We start from the raw sequence: 18,646 nt of genomic DNA, 5'->3' as shown, positions 1-18,646 counted from the left end.
AGACTATAGTTGGGAGTATTTAAAACCAATTTTCCTATGATAAAACAAAACATTATGGATAATGTTTAGTATTTGAATTTTTAAAGTTATATATAACAATCATTTAACTTTCTCCACTTAAGATATGTTTAATTAATGGGGGTATTTAAGTGGCGTATTCTTTCTTGGTTTGATAATTGATGGAAATATTCGTGAACATGATAAAAAGGTCACAAAAGCTTTTATGTATTAAATGATGAATGATGAATGATGAATTGTATTGCATATTAGCATCTCACACTAAAAATGAATATAAAAAAAAGGATTGATTGAAGAGGGTTGGGTTTTTCAGTCTCATCCAAATAATATAATTCTAAAATTTACATTAATTTATTTCCTTATTTTTTGTTTTATTGTCTTTTGTGTTTGATTTTTTTAACGATTTCCTTGTATTTGGAGACACCCTATATAAGAATATGTTTAGATTAAATTTACATAAAGCTGTTTTTAAATATAAATTATAAGAGATCATCGACTAATTATTTACATAAAGCTGTTTTTAAAAATAAATTATAAGAGATCATCAACTAATTATATAAATTATCTAATCACATGTAATAACAATTTAAAATTACAATCAATCAAAATTTCAATACATGTTTTGTAGATATAAAGGCATTAGATATAGTGATTGTAACAATGTAACTCCACTGTCACAAAACGATTATGTCCGACTGGTGTTATTACATGATTACATGTAGTTAAAGATAGTCCAAAAACGAAAATCATATCGTGCAATCTCGATTAACGCATTAACTATCCGTAGGTAACCGTTACATAAAAAACTTTCATAGTTTTATAAACGTTGGGCCTTTTCTTTCTTAAGAAAATATTGACTGAGTGTTGATTTTCTTTCTGTTTGCAGTTCTTGTCTCCTTTTAGTTGGTTCACATATGAACTTATAAGTGTAACCAGTTGCCTTTTTTCCTTATCCTTTTAGTGACACTGACAATAATGTTACCAAGCAAACTCAGACAACTAGATCTTCTCAAGTTTTGAATTTCCTTTGTTAAAAGTTGATAAGGTTTGCTAGATGATTTAACAAGATAAAGTTAAAGAAACAGAATTTGGTATACCTCTTTTGTGAACATATTGGTCTAGGTTTTTTTATATTATTCAAACTATATCAATATTTTACTCACTCTAAATAACTTATCTTATTAATTCATAAAGGGTTCGTTCACATATGGCTTAAGAGTTAAGACAGAACATGTATTAGTGAAAATGAGTTCGAGACATAAAAAACCCATTATAAAAAATATCACCTTAGTTTGGTGAAAGAATGGCCAGACTAAAATGAGCTCAGATGAAAATAAGTCATTTAAGAAAGAAATAAAATATTAACATAAATTCACCGGATTTAATTATTTTTATGATGGCTAGTAGCAACGAGTATTAATCAGATGTCGGCTGGCAAAAGAGACCGCAACAAACAATGGTCGTGACAAAAAAACAATGTTAGATGTTGGTGGCAACTCCCGATAGATGGTGGCAACTTACAACAAAAAATGACCGTGAGTGTTAGTTTAGCTAGTCGAACTAAGCAATATTACTAAGTGTTTTTAGTGTGATTCATTTTAACATATTTTCTTCATTTATTTATATGGGATAGTTTAATTTTATTTGACCCATAACTCACAACTACATCTACATATTCTAAAAAAGTAAATTAATTGTTGACACATGTTATTTTGTGGTTAACCATCACAATTTTTTTCCATTCAAAACTAATATATGTCATAGATCAATAATTATTAACTTTTCTATTACACTTCATTTATATTATATCTACAACATGATTAAATTATTCACTATTCTTTAAACTCTATTTAAATTATATTTATACATTTTTATAAAAATAAATATTTACATATTATATTACTATACAGGGTTAAATTAAAATACAAAAGGAGATAAAATGAGAAGTGTGAGAAGGATTTGTGACCACACAAAAAACACCTTAAAAATAAATTAAAAAAATAATAAAAAATCGTAACTTAAAATATTAATAAAAACGAAAAAAAATAAAAACTAAAATGTTTCCGTCATTATTCGCATTCAAAAAAAAAATTGACTAAAAGACACAATGACGAAAATGAACAAAAGACACAATTATAACTAAAAAAAGACACAATTGATCGCAAAAATATAACACAATGCCGAACAAAATATAGCACAATGTTGAGTAATATAACACAATATAAAGAGAAAAGAAATGTTAAGGAAAAAAATACACAATCAATGATGAAAACAAACACAAAACACAATGATAAACAAAAAGACACAACGACTTTTTTCATTTACCACTGTGTTTTTTATATGAGAATGAGAAATACGGTGGAAACATATTTTTGTGTTTACTTTTTTCGTTATTTTATTAAATTTTGAGTTATGATATTTTTATTTATTTATAAAAACATTGAGAGGTTTTATTGTATGGCTACAAATCTTTTTTATCCTTTTCATTTTTGTTCCCCTTTATAGAATAACTTGACCAATACTATACATTGTTAGAATATATTTCTCAATATACTTTGTGAAATCCAAAAATCAAAAACAAGTCGTGTTTGTTAACTATTGAAAATAATATAACTTTTAATGTTAGGCCCTTCCCTTTTGGGCTGGTTGTGGGCGAGGAGGGATTCGAACCCCCAACACCGTGGTTCGTAGCCACGTGCTCTAATCCTCTGAGCTACAGGCCCCACTGCATCTCCGCTGGATCTGTTCCCGGAAGTACCCTAAAAAAAGGAACCTTTGCTCTCCCCAGCCATTTCGGGTTAAGAAGATGTCAAAGCGCCTTTATCTCTATTTATCTCTACTTTATCTCTATAAGAACGACGCGTTCCGGGGTGTGAAGTGGGAGAGAAGGGATGTCATAATTGGGGTTTTGAATAAGACGACCTTTTTATTATTATTTTTTTTTTCATATTGAAAAAGTATGAAGTTGAAAAAGTATGAAGAACGGGAGGTGTGAAGTTTTTTATCATCCTGGCGTCGAGCTATTTTTCCGCAGGACCTCCCCTACAGTATCGTCACCGCAGTAGAGTTTAACCACCAAGTTCGGGATGGGTTGGTGTGGTTCCTCTACGCCTAGGACACCAGAATATCGAACCATGAACGAAGAAAGGTATGAGATAAAATAGTCATTGCGAGGCCCCAATTCTTGACTTGGGGGGGGGGGGGGGGGGCACCAAAGGACTCTGCCCTTCCATCCCTTGGATAGATAGAGAGGGAGGGCAGAGCTTTTGGTTTTTCATGTTGTCAAAGAATTGAACAATGAAAACAGATGGCGAGTGCCCGATCGAATTGATCGGGTCATGTAGGAACAAGGTTCAAGTCTACCGGTCTGTTAGGATGCCTCAGCTGCATACATCACTGCACTTCCATTTGACACCTATCGTCATTATATATTATAATATGTATATTGTTGAAGATTGTAAATAGATAAAAAAAACCTCTAATATGCTTTCAATTTAAGAAGTAATATTTTTAATCATTAAATTATAAATACATCCTTAAAAGTAGATTCATTTTTTAAAAATAAATCCATTTATTTATATGTTGTTTTTGTACAACGTCATATAAATTTACAAATTATAAATCCATCTATTTATTTTTTCAGTTTATTTAATAAACTATACATATATGTGTTAAATTGTAATGATATTATATACAAATCATTTTAAAATATAATAAAGTTTATCAAATTTAGTTTTTTGAATTTTTTTTTATCAGGGATTGCTTCGGATTTTTTGCGGAACATAAATTTGATTGTTACGGGTTAAAAGTTGGTAAATAGATCGTCTGTTACAAATTAACTACATTTTGCTCAATTTTTTTACGAGTAAAAATTGGGTAATCTGAATATTTTAAAAAATTTAAGAATGCAAATAGATTTATCATCAAAATTTAACGTGTCCAAAGTTTTGACTTGAAAATGTAAAACAAATGAAAGTTAGAATTTTAAATGTGCCTGAGTTTCGAATTTATTTTAAGGACATTTTTGGAAACAATCAAAAGATTCTGGATTTTGCACATTGAATATTTTTCCTATGACTATTAAAATTTAAGAAAAAATGACAAACATTCCCACATGCCACCTCCAGGTCGGCATTAACTTTTCTTTGAATAGTGATCCTAATGTTGTATATGAAGCATGACGTATAAAATTATGCTCAAATGAAGCAAAATATTCACAAAATTAAACGGGTTAATCTGTTTTTTCAATTGGCAAGTCGAGAAGCCCCTCAATCTTATCAAAATATTTTTTATGGTCTAGCTCAAAACTATTATTATATGAGAAGCATTCTCCGAAATTGGTTCATAACCAAATTTCTTTAAATTAACCATATATGATACTGATAATAAATTTTCAATTGATGGAGTTTTCTTAACTATGTTTTTACGCACATAATTTTTTTTATTAAGTTTTTTTTTCTTAATAAAGCCATTTTGTGATATAAATAAAATCAACAATTTATGTATAACGATACAAACATAGATATAATACATTTTTCATACACATTACTTTATTTATACTTTAATTATTTATATCATCCCGGCTCTAGTTTATAATATTCCCCCAATTATTCGCTAATTCAGTAATTTGATATATGAGGGGGAATGGGGATTGATAAAATAAACATAAACATTATGTTTGTATTCCATATTTTAAGGAAAAAATTGCCAAAATGATTCAAATGAGGAGAGAGAGAAAAAAAAAATCATAATTATGTCCACATTCTCAAAACAACCCACAAAATATGTAATAAGGCGACACATTGGTAAAATAAACGACGAGATTTTTATACCAATCAAAAGATGACATTTGGAAAGAATCTGACTTACCCGACGAGATTTTTAAAAAACTCAAGGTTTCCGTCCAAATTTTGTAGTTAAGTCACTTTTTAAAAAACAGTATTTCCAGATGGTTTTTTTATGTTTCTTGTCTGGTCCGTTCATATTTTTTTTTTTGAAAAAAGAGCTTTCTGAATCTCGTCTTTCAGGACGCATTTAGATTGAATTTCGTCTTCCAAGTTCATAATTCTCAAGTTTATAAAAAAAGCCTGCTACCATATCAGAACCAAACTGATTTCTCAATATGCAACACAATACATATATATGATAGGTACATTTCCATGTAATACACTTTTTATTACACAGTTTTATCTACTTTTTAAAAGATCAATAGTTGGCCTTATGTTTATTTTGGATTTTCAGTAAAAAAAGGTTAAAAACACCACTATTGTAAGCTTAAATCTCTCTCTCTCTCTCTCTCTCTCTCTCTCTCATCATGTAAGCCAAACCTCATATCTCTCTCTCTCTCGAATATACATACATATACACGTACTTCCCCATACTTGTGATACATATCTTTACAAACAGTAAGTTTAGTCCCCCAAAAAAAAAGTTTCAGAGAGAGATGGAGGTGGTACTTCATCATGTTTGATAAGTTTTGGAGACACCACCGACTTAAATAGCAGCAGTAATAACAATAATAATAATAACATTGGATCACTTGAGAAGATATAGATAAGAAAATAAAAATAGAATTTGAACTTGTCAGATAAAGAAACTTTAGAATATGAATTTGAAAGTTGAAATTTAATCTAAATGTGTCTTGAAAAGTGAGATTCAGAAAGCTATTTTTTCAAGAAAAAATAAATATGAACGAACCAGACAAAATACATAAAAAAACCGTCTGAATAGACTATTTTTTAAAAAGTGACTTAACTACAAAATTTGGACGGAAACCTCGAAATTTTTAAAAATCTCATCGGGTAAGTCAGATTCTTTCCACATGTCATTTTTTGATTGGTTTAAAAATCTCGTCGTTTATTTTACTAATGCGTCACCTCACTACATATTTTATGGGTTATTTTTAGAATGTGTACAAAATTAAAATTAGTATTTTTTTTTTCTCTCACCTCCTTTGATATTTTGGGAATTTTCCCATATTTTAAACATAACATAACACGTGGGCCCAATTAACCCCTCAAATCCGATCTTCTTCTTCTTCTCCAATGGAGTAATCGTCTTCTTCTTCAGACGAATCAGCGGATCCTGCATCACATCACTCATAACTAACACTTTCTTCAACTGTATATATTATTATTATTATTATTATTATTAACATCACTCACTTTCACTCTACTATTTATCTATCTAGGGTTCTTATCTTACAAACCACCACATACATGCCAAACCTTTCATCCTACGGTACCACTCACCACTAACTTCCACGATTCATTTATTTCTATAATTTTGTGTTTATTATCTTCCCTTATCATATTATTATTAATTCATTGAGGATGATAAACAAACATTAGATAACACTGTATTTAGCCTTTAAACATTTATAATAATAATAATAATAACAAACAAACCCTAGCCATCGATCATGGCAGTTAATCCTCACTCTGAACCTGCTAAAATGGAACATATTATTACCGAATTCTTCGCCAAAAGCTTACACATAATACTCCAATCCAGATGCCCTCTCGTCTCTTCTCGTAATTATAACTGCGATTCCCCTTCGTCATCTGCCTCCTCTTCTTCCAGTATTAGACCTAGGGATAAATGGTTCAACTTGGCACTCAGAGACTGCCCTGCAGCCCTCGAAAACATCGATTTCTGGCGTCAAAGCAACCTCAAGCCGATGGTCGTGGACGTGGTTTTGGTTCAGAGACCTTGGAAGTCGGATTCGGATGAATTTGGATGTGGTGATGGAAACGGTGAGAAGGTTATCGAGAGATGGATTATGCGGTACGAGTCGAAAAAGGGCTGCAAAGAAGGGTGTTTGGGTAACAAAAGGTTGTTAAACACGATTACCTCACACGCGTTATACAAGAAATCGATTTTGCTATTGAGATCGTTGTATGTAACGGTTAGGCTTTTACCTGGTTACAAGATTTTCCGTGAGGTTAACTCGTGTGGTCAGATTCGGTCGTTTAGTTTGGTTCGTAGGGTTTATTCGTCAGTTGAGCCGCTTGTTTGTAGAGAGGAAGGTGAAATGCAGCAGTTTGTGTTTACTCCAGTGGATACTTCGTGTGGTAAACTTTGCATTTCGTTGTTATACCTTCCCTCGATTACTGATACGAGTTCAGAGTCGTCTACCCCTATGTCCCCACAGTTTATTACGGATTATGTTGGTAGCCCGTTAGCAGATCCTTTGAAAAGACTACCTTCAGCATCATCTTCGCCGTTTGGAAGGCGACACAGTTGGAGTTATGACACGTGTATGGTATCACCGCCATCAGCATTCCCGTCTCCTTCACCGACTTATTCAGAATCAAGAACTTTGTACTCTAAATTTGGTACTCGTAGACCGCCTATAGGTTCAAGATATCCTTCATTGGAACCAGTTCAAGTGCATACTAAAGATATTGGTTATGATGAGTATTTGCCTTCGCCTAACTTTTCACTATCTCCGTCACCATCACCACCTGTTAGGGATGATATGTTGAAGGTTCTTTTACGGTCTGATAGCGCTCCTGTTTACATACCTGCTTTATATTCAAATAAGACGATTGTGCCCTTTTCTCCTCCTCCCAAAGTTACTAGACCGAGTGTTTCTTTAGTCGAGAGAAGCTTGAGTATTCCCACAAGTTCTTTAAAGGTACTTTATAATGCAAATCTTATGTAAAAGGTTTTTATTACTTTTTTTTTTTGGAGATTTTGAATCGCCTCAATTCGTGCTCAAACGAATGATATGTGATCAAAATACTGCAAGTGTGTTTCAAATTTATATTTTGCTTGTTTTAATTTCTAAAGCTAGGATTTTTTTTATTCTACTTTAAAGTTGCATAAACAGAGTTTGAAAGAAAAGTCCCCAAAAAGTATTATAAAGTGAATTTGTGTAGGCTATATGTTTAGGAGAATAGTATGTTGTTATAATTTGTGATTATGCATCAATGGAGCTTATTAGGTTTTTTGGTTGTTATAGCTGTTATCTTTAAGGGAAGAAGATACTGCAGGGCCATCTGGTGTGAAGATTTTGACCGACAGCTCTCCACATAAATCTTCTTTTAGAAGCTTAAGTAGGTTGTCATTTGAAGATAGTTATGATGACTCAGAGTTTTCATGTCCCTTTGTGGTGGATGATGATGACATTATTGATCCTGGTAGCAGGTATGCAAACATAAGATTAGATCCTGTTTCTTGTGTTGTGCTAAGATATTGTGTTGATTTGTTAACTTGTTATATTTTGGTCACATTTGGAAGATCTGTATACCAATTTTAGTAATTTTGACACCCTGTGATGTTGCAGACCTGGCTCATCTGATCAATCAGGTAACCTAGGCACGCAACATGAGCAACATGAACGTGTAAAGTCACAGGACGCTGCAGTGGGTGCTCTTGTTCAGATGCTAAAAAAAGCACCACCTCTTCAACAAGATTTAAATCGGTCACAATACGTGTCTAAAGCCTCAATACCTGAAAAGCCATCCAATCAGATTCAAGATCACACGCCTCGTGCTTCTTCAAATATGTCATCTTTTTCTAGTGTTTCGGGGACGAAGACCACATCTGACGCATTAGAGGAGCTCAAAGGGTATGTGGATGTGAAACAAGTGTTGCTAAAGCAATCAGGCAAGCCCTAGACTCATATGCATGACAGTTTTGAGTGTTTTGTTTGGTTTATATGTCAAATGGTTATTATGTTATAAGTTGGTCGTATGGTTATCTTGGTTTTGTTTGCTGGTGCTGTTTTTGTACATATTGGAATAGTTGGTGTATATGGTAGTTTTTATTACTAAAGTTTGGCTTGTTGACAGGTGAAGCATGTGGTGATTTTGGTTGTTCTGCTTCTGGTTATTGACCAAGAAGGGAATATAAGTCAGATACATTACCTAATTCTTGTTTTTTCATATATTATTTAAGAAATAGAATACAACTTATACAAATATATTGGCTAACGTTTGTTAAGACTGTTAAGTGTTAAATGTTGAGGACCATCCGTGTGCCGTAAGTAGTTGGAACTATATGTCATTTTGAAGACTTAAGGATCAAACATGGCACATGAACCATATTGTTTATAACAAAGAAGCTAGGTTCTAATGACAGTTTGTTTCAATTTAAAATGTTGGATTAAAAATATGATTTTTTGATATGTGATTTGTGACTGTTGAGTGAGGTTTGGGTAAAGAAAGAAATGTGATATTCGGTAAACCCCCTTTGTGGACTGCAGTTCTAATCAAGACGAGTGAAATGGTGTCTGAATTTAGTGGCCGAACACGAACAACAGTTATCAAGGTTACAAGTTTCAGTCTCAAGAATGTGACGAGTCCAGTACACATCACAAGATTACGAAAATAGGTGACGAGTCTAAACAAAGATTCATACGAGGAATTAAACTAAGGTCATTAAGCTACATGCCGGCATCCGTATCTGTTACAAGAGATTCGAGAAATAATACCTAAAACCCTCATCTATCATAATTGTATCTATATCCATACCCATACCCGTTCCCGTTCCTACAACTAAAAACATCTCCATGCATAGTTGCACATCAAATATAAATAAGAGTGTAATTAAAACATAAGCATTTAATTCCACCATTAAAACTGCTCTTCTTGCTTCAACTTATTCTCCTTCAAGCTTTTAGTCAACCATATTGCAGTCTCTCTAGGAGACACCTTCCCTGGCCCAAAAGGCTTCAACAGCACTCCAAGCTCTTCAAACCTTTCCTCTTGCAACAACCTTGCACTAAACTCAAGAAGCCCTTCTAACGCCTCGGCTCGTTGTTTCTGTGATGACGTGTCAAACCGCCTCCGCCTTAGGTCTGATGAGGTCCGGCTAGACGCACCTGCAGTCACGTTTTGGTCTGAGCAGTCACTGCCTGAACCGTGCCATTCGGTTGGGGAGTTTGAGTTCTGCTTGCCAGATGTTGTATCGGCTGTTTGAACCATGCATTTGTCTTTCATAATAGAACGGTCACATGGCGGGGATGTTGACCCTTGTGCAGAGGTTATTGAGGTTCTACGGGTGGGGACCACGAAGTCGTTATTTGGAGGGAATTCAACCATTTTGTCAATCCGTGGGGCGTTGACCGATACGTCCATGGAGTTGATGCTATCGAGGAAACCTGTGCTTTTTCTGCATAAGGAATCTTCAATCGTTGGTTTTTTGGGAAGTGGTAAGGATGCTTTTCTGCTTGTTGGGCCTGATTGTTTTACTGAATCATGCACCTGTCAAGCACGGTTTCATAAGAAACTAAAAAGAATGCAAATACTAAACATATTAATGCCCGGTCTGATCCAACCCGACCCGTTTAACCCATTAGCTAGACCCGCCCATTTTGCCACTCCAAGTGATATATATATCCTCTTTGCACAAATCTCGGGTTCTCTGCACCGATAAGTCGTTTTTTTAACAGTCATAGGGCAAGCATAAAAACCAAATAGCTGAAACAACCAAATCAATTTGAGAAATCGATGGTATGTTTATGATTTTTTTGGTAGCTGACTTTTAAGGTTCGGTTATGGTCATATGTGTATAAATAACCGAAATAAAAAGAACCGAACCAACATGTAAACGGACCTTTAAATTTTTAAAGTTTTATAAATAATATGTTATATGAGGGAAATTTTGTAAATTTTTTTCTTTAAATAACATAAAGTTATTGTTTACTCTCTAAAAAGAACCGAACCAACATGTAAACGGACCTTTAAATTTTTAAAGTTTTATAAATAATATGTTATATGAGGGAAATTTTGTAAATTTTTTTCTTTAAATAACATAAAGTTATTGTTTACTCTCCTTTATAAATTTTAAAAGGATTGCTACTATTTTATTTTACTCGAGACATAACTGTGTTTATTACTTGACATAACTGTGTTTATTACTCTCCATTCTACCCACCTCTAAAGTCCGTGGTTAACCGAATTAACCGGACCGTTTATAGACGAACGCGATTGGTTATCAAAATATAAAAACCAAAATATCGGTTATAGGTAAGACTGTAAACAAACCCAACGTTCGGCAAACTTTTCATGAACTGTTCAGCAGGAAGTTCGTTTATGTCCGTTCATTTAATAAATAAACGAACATGAACAAGGAATTTTGTTCGATTAGCTAAATGAACGAACACGGCCAAAGGACATGTCTGTTCAATTTGTGTTTGTGTATGTTCCATTAAGGTGTTCGTTAACTTTCGTTTACGTCCGTTTATGTTCGCTGATGTTTGTTCATTAAATGTTTTTTTTATATATTTTTTATTTCTTTTCTATTCTTATCATATAGATCTAAGCAAAATTATTAACTATAAAACACAAATAAATGGGTATTATGTGATTAACTTATATGTACATTAACAATAGGTATGAGTGTTAAAAAAAACACCAACCCAACTTGGTAATCGGATCAAACCGTTGACACTAACCATTATCGGTTAGCAAAAACAAATAAAACAACTTTTATGTTCTTTAACCGTTCACGAAAAAGTTTATTCTCTTACTAAACGAACACGAACAAGGAATTTCGTTCAGTAAGGTGTTCGTTTGTCCAATATAAGCTTAACGGACGAACATGAACAAGGCCTTGTCCGGTTCGGTTCGTTTTACAGCCCTAGTTATAGGTTGGGGTTTAACCCATAACTGAAGCGATCCTTGCTCACCCCTAGGCCTACTCTAGATGACAAACAGTTAACGGTGACTAGTAATGGTCAATAATAAGGATCTCACCGTTACCTTTGAAAACCCGGTTCGTTTGCTAACAGCAGAGGACGTCTTTGATGAAGTAAACCTAAGATTCTTGGTAGAATTGGAAGGTTTGGAAGAAACATTCTTACTAACTGGTGACTCATCACAGGTGCTTCCAATAGACATCCTTTCCACTCTTCTATGCAAATAATGAGGGGAATCTTGACACCGCTTGGTTGAACAAGGAGTACCTTGGTCACCTAAAGATATGCTTGGATTCAAAGTTCTGTCATTTCCATATGACATCCGCCTGTCCCGTGATCTTGGACGAAGATAAACGGGCTCCACAAATCTTGTTTTCTTCATGTAATCAGGTTCAGGCCAATGCGTTGATAAACTGCTAGATTTGGGGCTATTCAGTTTAAGGTTGATCTTAAGTACATATGGCTGGAGGTGTTGATGCCTCAGTAGCTCTCCTGCCTGACAAAGTAAACATACACTTCAATGATTTAAATAAAAAGTGATAGTTATAAAGGAAATGGTTTGAACCATTTTGCCATTTATATAAGTGATAGCTATGATGAAGGAATTATATGTGACGGTTTGATATGATGTGACATTGGAAAGTAAGAACGAATGAGTGACTATAACATAGCGAATCCAATCTATAAGATGCAAGATTTGATTTTGTAGGAGTGATCAGTATAATGTATATGATAAAAGAGAAGTATATGTACACTTGGCCTTAGTTCCGGATTCTTCCGTAGCATGCTTTTAATGAGGCCCCGACTGAAACAAACATGAGCAAAATGCTTAGATTTCACAATTAACTTGTAATTGCTTAAGTAACTATTAGGAAATTTTTTAAGTAGAAAAGAAAATGACTCACAAGGCACCGGTGTATTTGGTTGGAAGTGGTGCCACAATTGACCTGTTAATCTTGTTTATTAGTGCTTGCATGTCCTGTGTAAGAAGTTACAACAAGGATTAATTACATATATACCCTTAAATGAAATGAAACCGTTTATCATGATAATAAACACAGAAAATGCTGGGGAATTGTCTATTGCAAGGGTAATGATAATAAAAAGGGGGGCAACTTCATATACTTTGCAAAACAAAGAATGCATTTTGTATGTGCAAAATCTAACATACTTTGCAGTAACAAAGAATGCATTTTGTATGTGCAAAATCTAGTATACTTTGCTTTTCAACTTTGTTCTGGTATTTACAAATGACTATAACTTTTCTCCCAGCACGCTAAAGTATTTTTAAATGTAAAAGTTTTTTCCATCTCAACGATCTTGATAGGAATATTATCAAAGATTATTATAGTAAAATTGCATATGTATTTGCATATTTCGTCTCTGAAAGAGCCACTTTTTTTACATCCTTAATCACATAGAATGTTCGCACTTAGAAGATACTTATCCTCTGTGAATATAATGAATCATAAGCATGTACTATATTAAAAAATAAACCAGAAAACCATGAGCAAATCAACTTTGGGTAGCATATGATGTGAACATATCACACAGTAATTGAAAGAGGCATATGAGAATACTTACAAAAGCTTTAAATGCAGCCTTATGGGAAGTCATTTCATACATACAGCATCCTAGAAACAGAAAGTGGAGATCATTAATGCATGTTCATATTAAGAAATCGATGGGGAAAGATACAATATATCTTATGCAAGAAAATATCAAAGATCATTCACCATACTTCATTTATTTCTTACCAAGAGACCAAATATCTGATTTTGAACCATATGGTATATCTGCAAGAAGCTCAGGGCACATATAGCTAGGAGTTCCTACCACCTGAATAATATATTAACCACAAGAAACAATAAGATATATCCACAAATTATATATAATTAAAATTAAATTTGAAGGCAATCTTAAAGAAATAGATCACTGACGGATGAGGCAAGGTCATCTGAAGTCAACATCTTGGCCAGTCCAAAATCACCTGAAAGATGCATTATAGATGATTGATCATCCCTTTCTTTCAACACAAGAAAAGATTCAGAATTTTTTTTCTTACCAAGACGTATATCCTGATCTTTTGTCAAGAATATATTTGAACACTGTGAAAGGATAATGATCAGCAAATGAAGGTTCACAATAATTCCAAACATGACTGATAATACAGCAAAAAGCAATTTAATCTTTTAAGCTAACCTTAACATCCCGGTGAAGAACATGATTTAAGTGTAAGTAATCGAGCGCCATTAAGAGTTGTACAAGCCATTTACACAATTTCTGCATGATAGTTTGTTGTTAGAGCAAAATAATCGAAAGTATTAGCTATTATTTATTCTGTATACGTTCATAGTATTAGGTACCCAAGCAATATTGTTTCTTGTAGACAACCCAAGTAATCTTCATTGTTGGATAGGCCTTTTGGTTGTATAATAAGCAACAGGGAAGAGAAACAGATTGCGCGCGCGCGGGCACACAGACACACACACACACATATATATATACAGAGAGAGAGAGAGAATAAGTACCTCTTCTGAAAACAGCATGCCATTGGCTTTTTTAATAGCTCCTGCCCTGCAAAAAGGAGACAATTGAAAAAATCATGCCAATGACCATTATTTCTCTATTTAACACATCATTAGAATTTGAGAGGAAGGGTTACAAAGTACTGACATGTCTCCATTTTCACAATATCCTATAATAATGCACACATAGCATCCCTGTCGAAAGAAAATACATAAAATAAGCACATATAGAAAAAAATAAAAATGGTACCAATAATATGGGTAAAGTTGAGATTATTGTAGCAACATGACATGAATTCAAGAAAAAAAAAAGAACCCAGGCATGAATTAGAAAAATAGCAAGTTTGTGCATGATAAGAGATTTATTTTCCACCTTGGGGCGCTAGGCATATAAAAGTTGCAGTTTGTTTCATTCAACTACATACAAACCTTTCACACATGTTTCTTTTTCACATATACATTTGTTATGATTTATGGTGAGTGCAAATTGAATCAATATGAAATAGTGAACATAGAATATAGTAGAAAGATCAAAATGTCATCTTCTTACCTTTTCCACCCAGGAATCTTTATACTCCACAATAAAGGGATTTCGCATTCTAGAAATGAGCTCCATCTACAAGTAGAGAGAAGATTAGCTGCTAAATATTTGAAAGTTAAACCTTATCTAAAGACATCAATAAATATTGTTAAAATGCAATTAATCACAAGCAAAACGAGACATAAATAGCAAATGTTATATGCTCAGGTGACAACTACCCCAGAACAGCCATTATAATACAGCTAAACAAAACTAAAATTAAAGAACAGCTAACCTAAAGAGAACATGAAGCTCATTATCAAAGAAAAAGCGAAAAATAATCAACTTAGGTGAGTTCAGGGTGTATGCCCTAAAAAGTAGATTTAAGAAAAGATTGTAGGATGTTCAAAGTAAAGGATACCAACCTCCTGATGTGCAGACCTACGTGTTCTATCAGTTTGGCGGGCAAGGCGAATCTTTTTCAACACATACCTTATATACAGAATTACATGGAATGGGAGAAACAGTCAATATGTGTCAATGAAAATGCAACTTATCATCATCATCGATAAACATGCAACAAGTTATGAAAATGCAGCAAGTGCAGAAATACATTAATGAAGGCATCGAAACAAAATAAAAAGTTGGTAATTTCAGATTTCATACTCACTTTTTTCTTTCATGTTTATGACGTACGAGAAGGGCGGCACCAAATGCCCCTTTTCCAATTTGCTCAAGCACTTCGTATTGGTCCATGTAGCTAGCAACGCATTAGACTTATGGAGCTACAAGTTTCTTCGTTCTGTTACATATCCAATAAATAACAGCTTTTGAACATGAAACAATTAAGATACTAGAAGAAAATTCCATCAAAGAGAACAATGAAGGCATAAAAACATGGTAGCACAAGCCACTTAAGACACAAATGTGGCATGCCAATTAACTTACACTCAGTACAAATATAGAAAGATCAGACTTACAAAACAAAGACAACATTGTATATCTGAACACACAAAGCACAATGATCACAATGCATGAACTAAATTGAGTTGTAGTAAGCTGCAAGACTAATGCCTAATCAATTTTCAAACACAGAAATGTAAAAATAAGTCCCTAAGGAAAAGTAACATGAACATATTCAACAATTCATATACTGCATCCGCATTTAGTCATCAAGTACCTAACTCAGACAATATCAAGTATCACTGAGAACTAGCCTGCAACAATGTGTCCCTTCATCCACTATCTATAAAATCAAAATGAACAAACCAAACAATCATAAGGAATATATGACAGTTTGACATACTTCCTCTGGACTCCTAGTCCTATGGATCAACAAAAGACAGTTAATACTCAAATCTACAGCCATAATGTGCCTCTAAACCATCAATTACAATAGTCTAGATGTGAAGACCTAGTAATTAAGGATATTATAGCAGGAACTCACACACGGTTCCTCTATTAGACTATAACACTCCACTTTATACACAAAATGCCTGATTTAAGCCACAAGGTATCCACATTTGCAAATTCATGTAGCAAAATTGCAATTAAATGAATGAATCACACAATGAGATACTAATTTGACTCTAACAATGAGAGATCCAAGGTAAACTAAACAAATAAGATCACATAACTTCATTTATAACACATCGAAGCAATATTTAGGCTCAATCGAAGCTATAAAAATGTGAGACAATTAACGCGCAAATATGCAGCTCGATAAAAGCAAAAAAACACGAATCAGATACACAACTTCAAACGCATCGTAAATCGTACCGAAAACAGCTTCTAATGTCAAATTAAGCTTAATTAAAGCTAAATAAACAAATGCGAGACACAAATCGAGAAAATCAGATAAAGAAGTTCAAATGCACTGTAAATCGTACCGAAAACACCTTCAAAAGCAGTTACAGTAACTGAATTACACAAATAAGATCAAATAACTTCATAACGTAACACATCGAAGCAAAACTAAGCTCAATTAAAGCTAAATCAACAAATGCGAGGCGAAAATCGAGATAATCAGATAAACAAGTCCAAACGCATCGTAAATCGTACCGAAAACACCTCCAATTGCACTTACAGTAACTGAATTACACAAATAACATCACAAAACTTCATTTACAACAAATCGAAGCAATAATTAAGCTCAATTAAACCTAAATCAACAAATGCGAGATAAAAAACTACAAAATGCACCGTAAATCGTACCGAAACCGAGCTTCAAATGCCGTTACAGTAACTGAACTGAAGTAAAAAATAATAATTACGACTGAAGTGTGAAGATGAAGATTAATAGTTGCATCGGAGATAGAGAAAGTGAAATCTGAAGGCTGACATTTTGCAATCAAGTGTTGACTGAGGGAGCATTGCAGACTATGTGTCTGCTCTGTCGTATCTGTGTCGTACAAGTTTTCAAGCATGATGTACAGGTCATGCATTATTGCTTCTTTAGATTTTTTATTGATTGCTTCTATCCAAGAGTAATAAAAAAACATGATCATAATTATTTATACATTATTTCTCTCACTTTTGTAGTTTTCTTAAGGAAATTTATTTGTTTATCTAAATTTAATTTTTTTTAATTTATATGTGATTAGTTAACTTAAGTATTATATATTCTTTTGTCTTAAGTGTTGTCAATGAACCGAGTATTTTGGCTAATCATTAGGCTGAGGGGTGTGGGGGGCGCGAGAGGGGGCGCGAGTGGGGGCTCCAGCCAATAATATTGTGACGTGTGGCAGAGAGAGAAACTTGATAAGATGGGTGTTGGTTGTGGTGCTCGCGCCCCGGGGCATGGTGTGGAGGGGCGCGAGAGGGGGCGCGAGCGGTTTATTTTTTTATTTTTTTAAAAATGTATTAAAAAAACGTATTATTAAAAAAACAAGAAATTATTTAAAAAAACACACATTTTTTTGAAAATTCATAATAAAAAAAAACATACTAAAAATTAAACAAACAATAATATTTAATAATAAAACTAATCTAATACAAGATCATCTGGTCGCCTCGCCCACAAATGTTCAACCAACTCATGTCGAAGACCCCCGTGTATCTCACGGCTCTTGATATTTGCTATGTTATGAAGTTTTTGTTGATCACTGATTGTGGACGGTTGTGGCGGAATGTCACCTTGGTAGTTTTGGCATATAGCTTTGCCCTCGTCTTCTAACGTCATGTTGTGTAGGATAAGACACGTATAGACGACGTCCATTATCCTCTCCCGAGTCCAATAACGTATCGGATTCGCCAGAACATAATATTGTTTTTTTATAGCTCCAAAAGCTCTTTCAATATCTTTTCTAGCAGACTCTTGCTTCTTCGTAAAATACTTCCGTTTGTCGGCGATTGGATCTGTAAAAGCTTGAACTAACACAGCCCATTCGTTGTAAATACCATCGACCAGATAGTACCCGTACTTGAAGAGTTCTTCATTTGCAAGAAAAGATTGAGGTGGTTCAACCCCGTTTATAAGGTCGTTGATCAAATGTGACTGATCGATAACATTAAGGTCGTTATTTGACCCAGCAACACCAAAAAAAGCATGCCAAAACCAAAGATCCTGTGACACCGCCGCCTCAAGTATGAGGGTCGGCCCTTCATGATCACCACGGTGGAACTGACCTCGCCAGGCCGTTGGACACATAGCCCATCCAACATGCGTACAATCGATGCTACCTAGCATCCCAGGAAAACCATGTTTTTCTGCGTGCACCTCACATATGCGTTGGATGTCATACGTTGTAGGTTTACGCAGATATCTCCGAGCGTAAGTCGATATGACTCCTACGTACAATATATATTACAAAATGTAATAAATATTTAATAAAAAGTAAAATTAATGTTTTTTACCTTGGCAGAAAAAATGAAGGGATTCACGTGCAACCCTTTTCGACATCTGTAAATACTCATTCAAAGCGTCCGACGAGA

General features: G+C 33.9%; 2 protein-coding genes across 4 annotated transcripts; one reads left to right on the top strand and one right to left on the bottom strand.

Annotated features, from left to right (window-relative positions):
• The first annotated feature begins 6,422 nt into the window (after positions 1–6,422).
• LOC143570410 (autophagy-related protein 13b-like) lies at positions 6,423–8,843 on the top strand. The gene is made up of 3 exons (XM_077056066.1): positions 6,423–7,657; positions 7,985–8,169; positions 8,309–8,843. The coding sequence occupies exons 1-3, from the start codon at positions 6,440–6,442 to the stop codon at positions 8,640–8,642; spliced, it is 1,737 nt and encodes a 578-aa protein (XP_076912181.1). The 5' UTR covers positions 6,423–6,439; the 3' UTR covers positions 8,643–8,843.
• A 558-nt stretch (positions 8,844–9,401) lies between these two features.
• On the bottom strand, positions 9,402–17,093 carry LOC143570409 (serine/threonine-protein kinase Nek2-like). 3 transcript variants are annotated; one of them, XM_077056063.1, is made up of 15 exons: positions 16,928–17,093; positions 15,384–15,515; positions 15,139–15,205; positions 14,744–14,809; positions 14,342–14,388; positions 14,197–14,242; positions 13,868–13,948; positions 13,731–13,773; positions 13,606–13,655; positions 13,423–13,504; positions 13,250–13,299; positions 12,571–12,644; positions 12,419–12,470; positions 11,724–12,161; positions 9,402–10,229 (listed from the first exon to the last, which is right to left on the bottom strand). In XM_077056063.1, exons 2-15 carry the CDS (start codon positions 15,467–15,469, stop codon positions 9,600–9,602), a joined length of 1,812 nt encoding a protein of 603 aa, XP_076912178.1. In that variant the 5' UTR covers positions 15,470–15,515; positions 16,928–17,093; the 3' UTR covers positions 9,402–9,599. The 3 variants fall into 3 exon arrangements, with proteins under 3 accessions (XP_076912178.1, XP_076912179.1, XP_076912180.1); XM_077056064.1 differs by lacking the exon at positions 16,928–17,093 and adding an exon at positions 16,603–16,627; XM_077056065.1 differs by having other exon boundaries at positions 9,404–10,229; positions 11,730–12,161.
• Between the last annotated feature and the right edge of the window lie 1,553 nt (positions 17,094–18,646).

The sequence above is a fragment of the Bidens hawaiensis genome, unplaced genomic scaffold (genome assembly GCF_021521415.1).
Source record: "Bidens hawaiensis isolate Kalapana, Puna unplaced genomic scaffold, B.hawaiensis_p1.1 tig00024980_1, whole genome shotgun sequence".
In the NCBI taxonomy this organism is placed as follows: domain Eukaryota; kingdom Viridiplantae; phylum Streptophyta; class Magnoliopsida; order Asterales; family Asteraceae; genus Bidens; species Bidens hawaiensis.
This window is presented reverse-complemented; position numbering and strand designations above follow the sequence as displayed.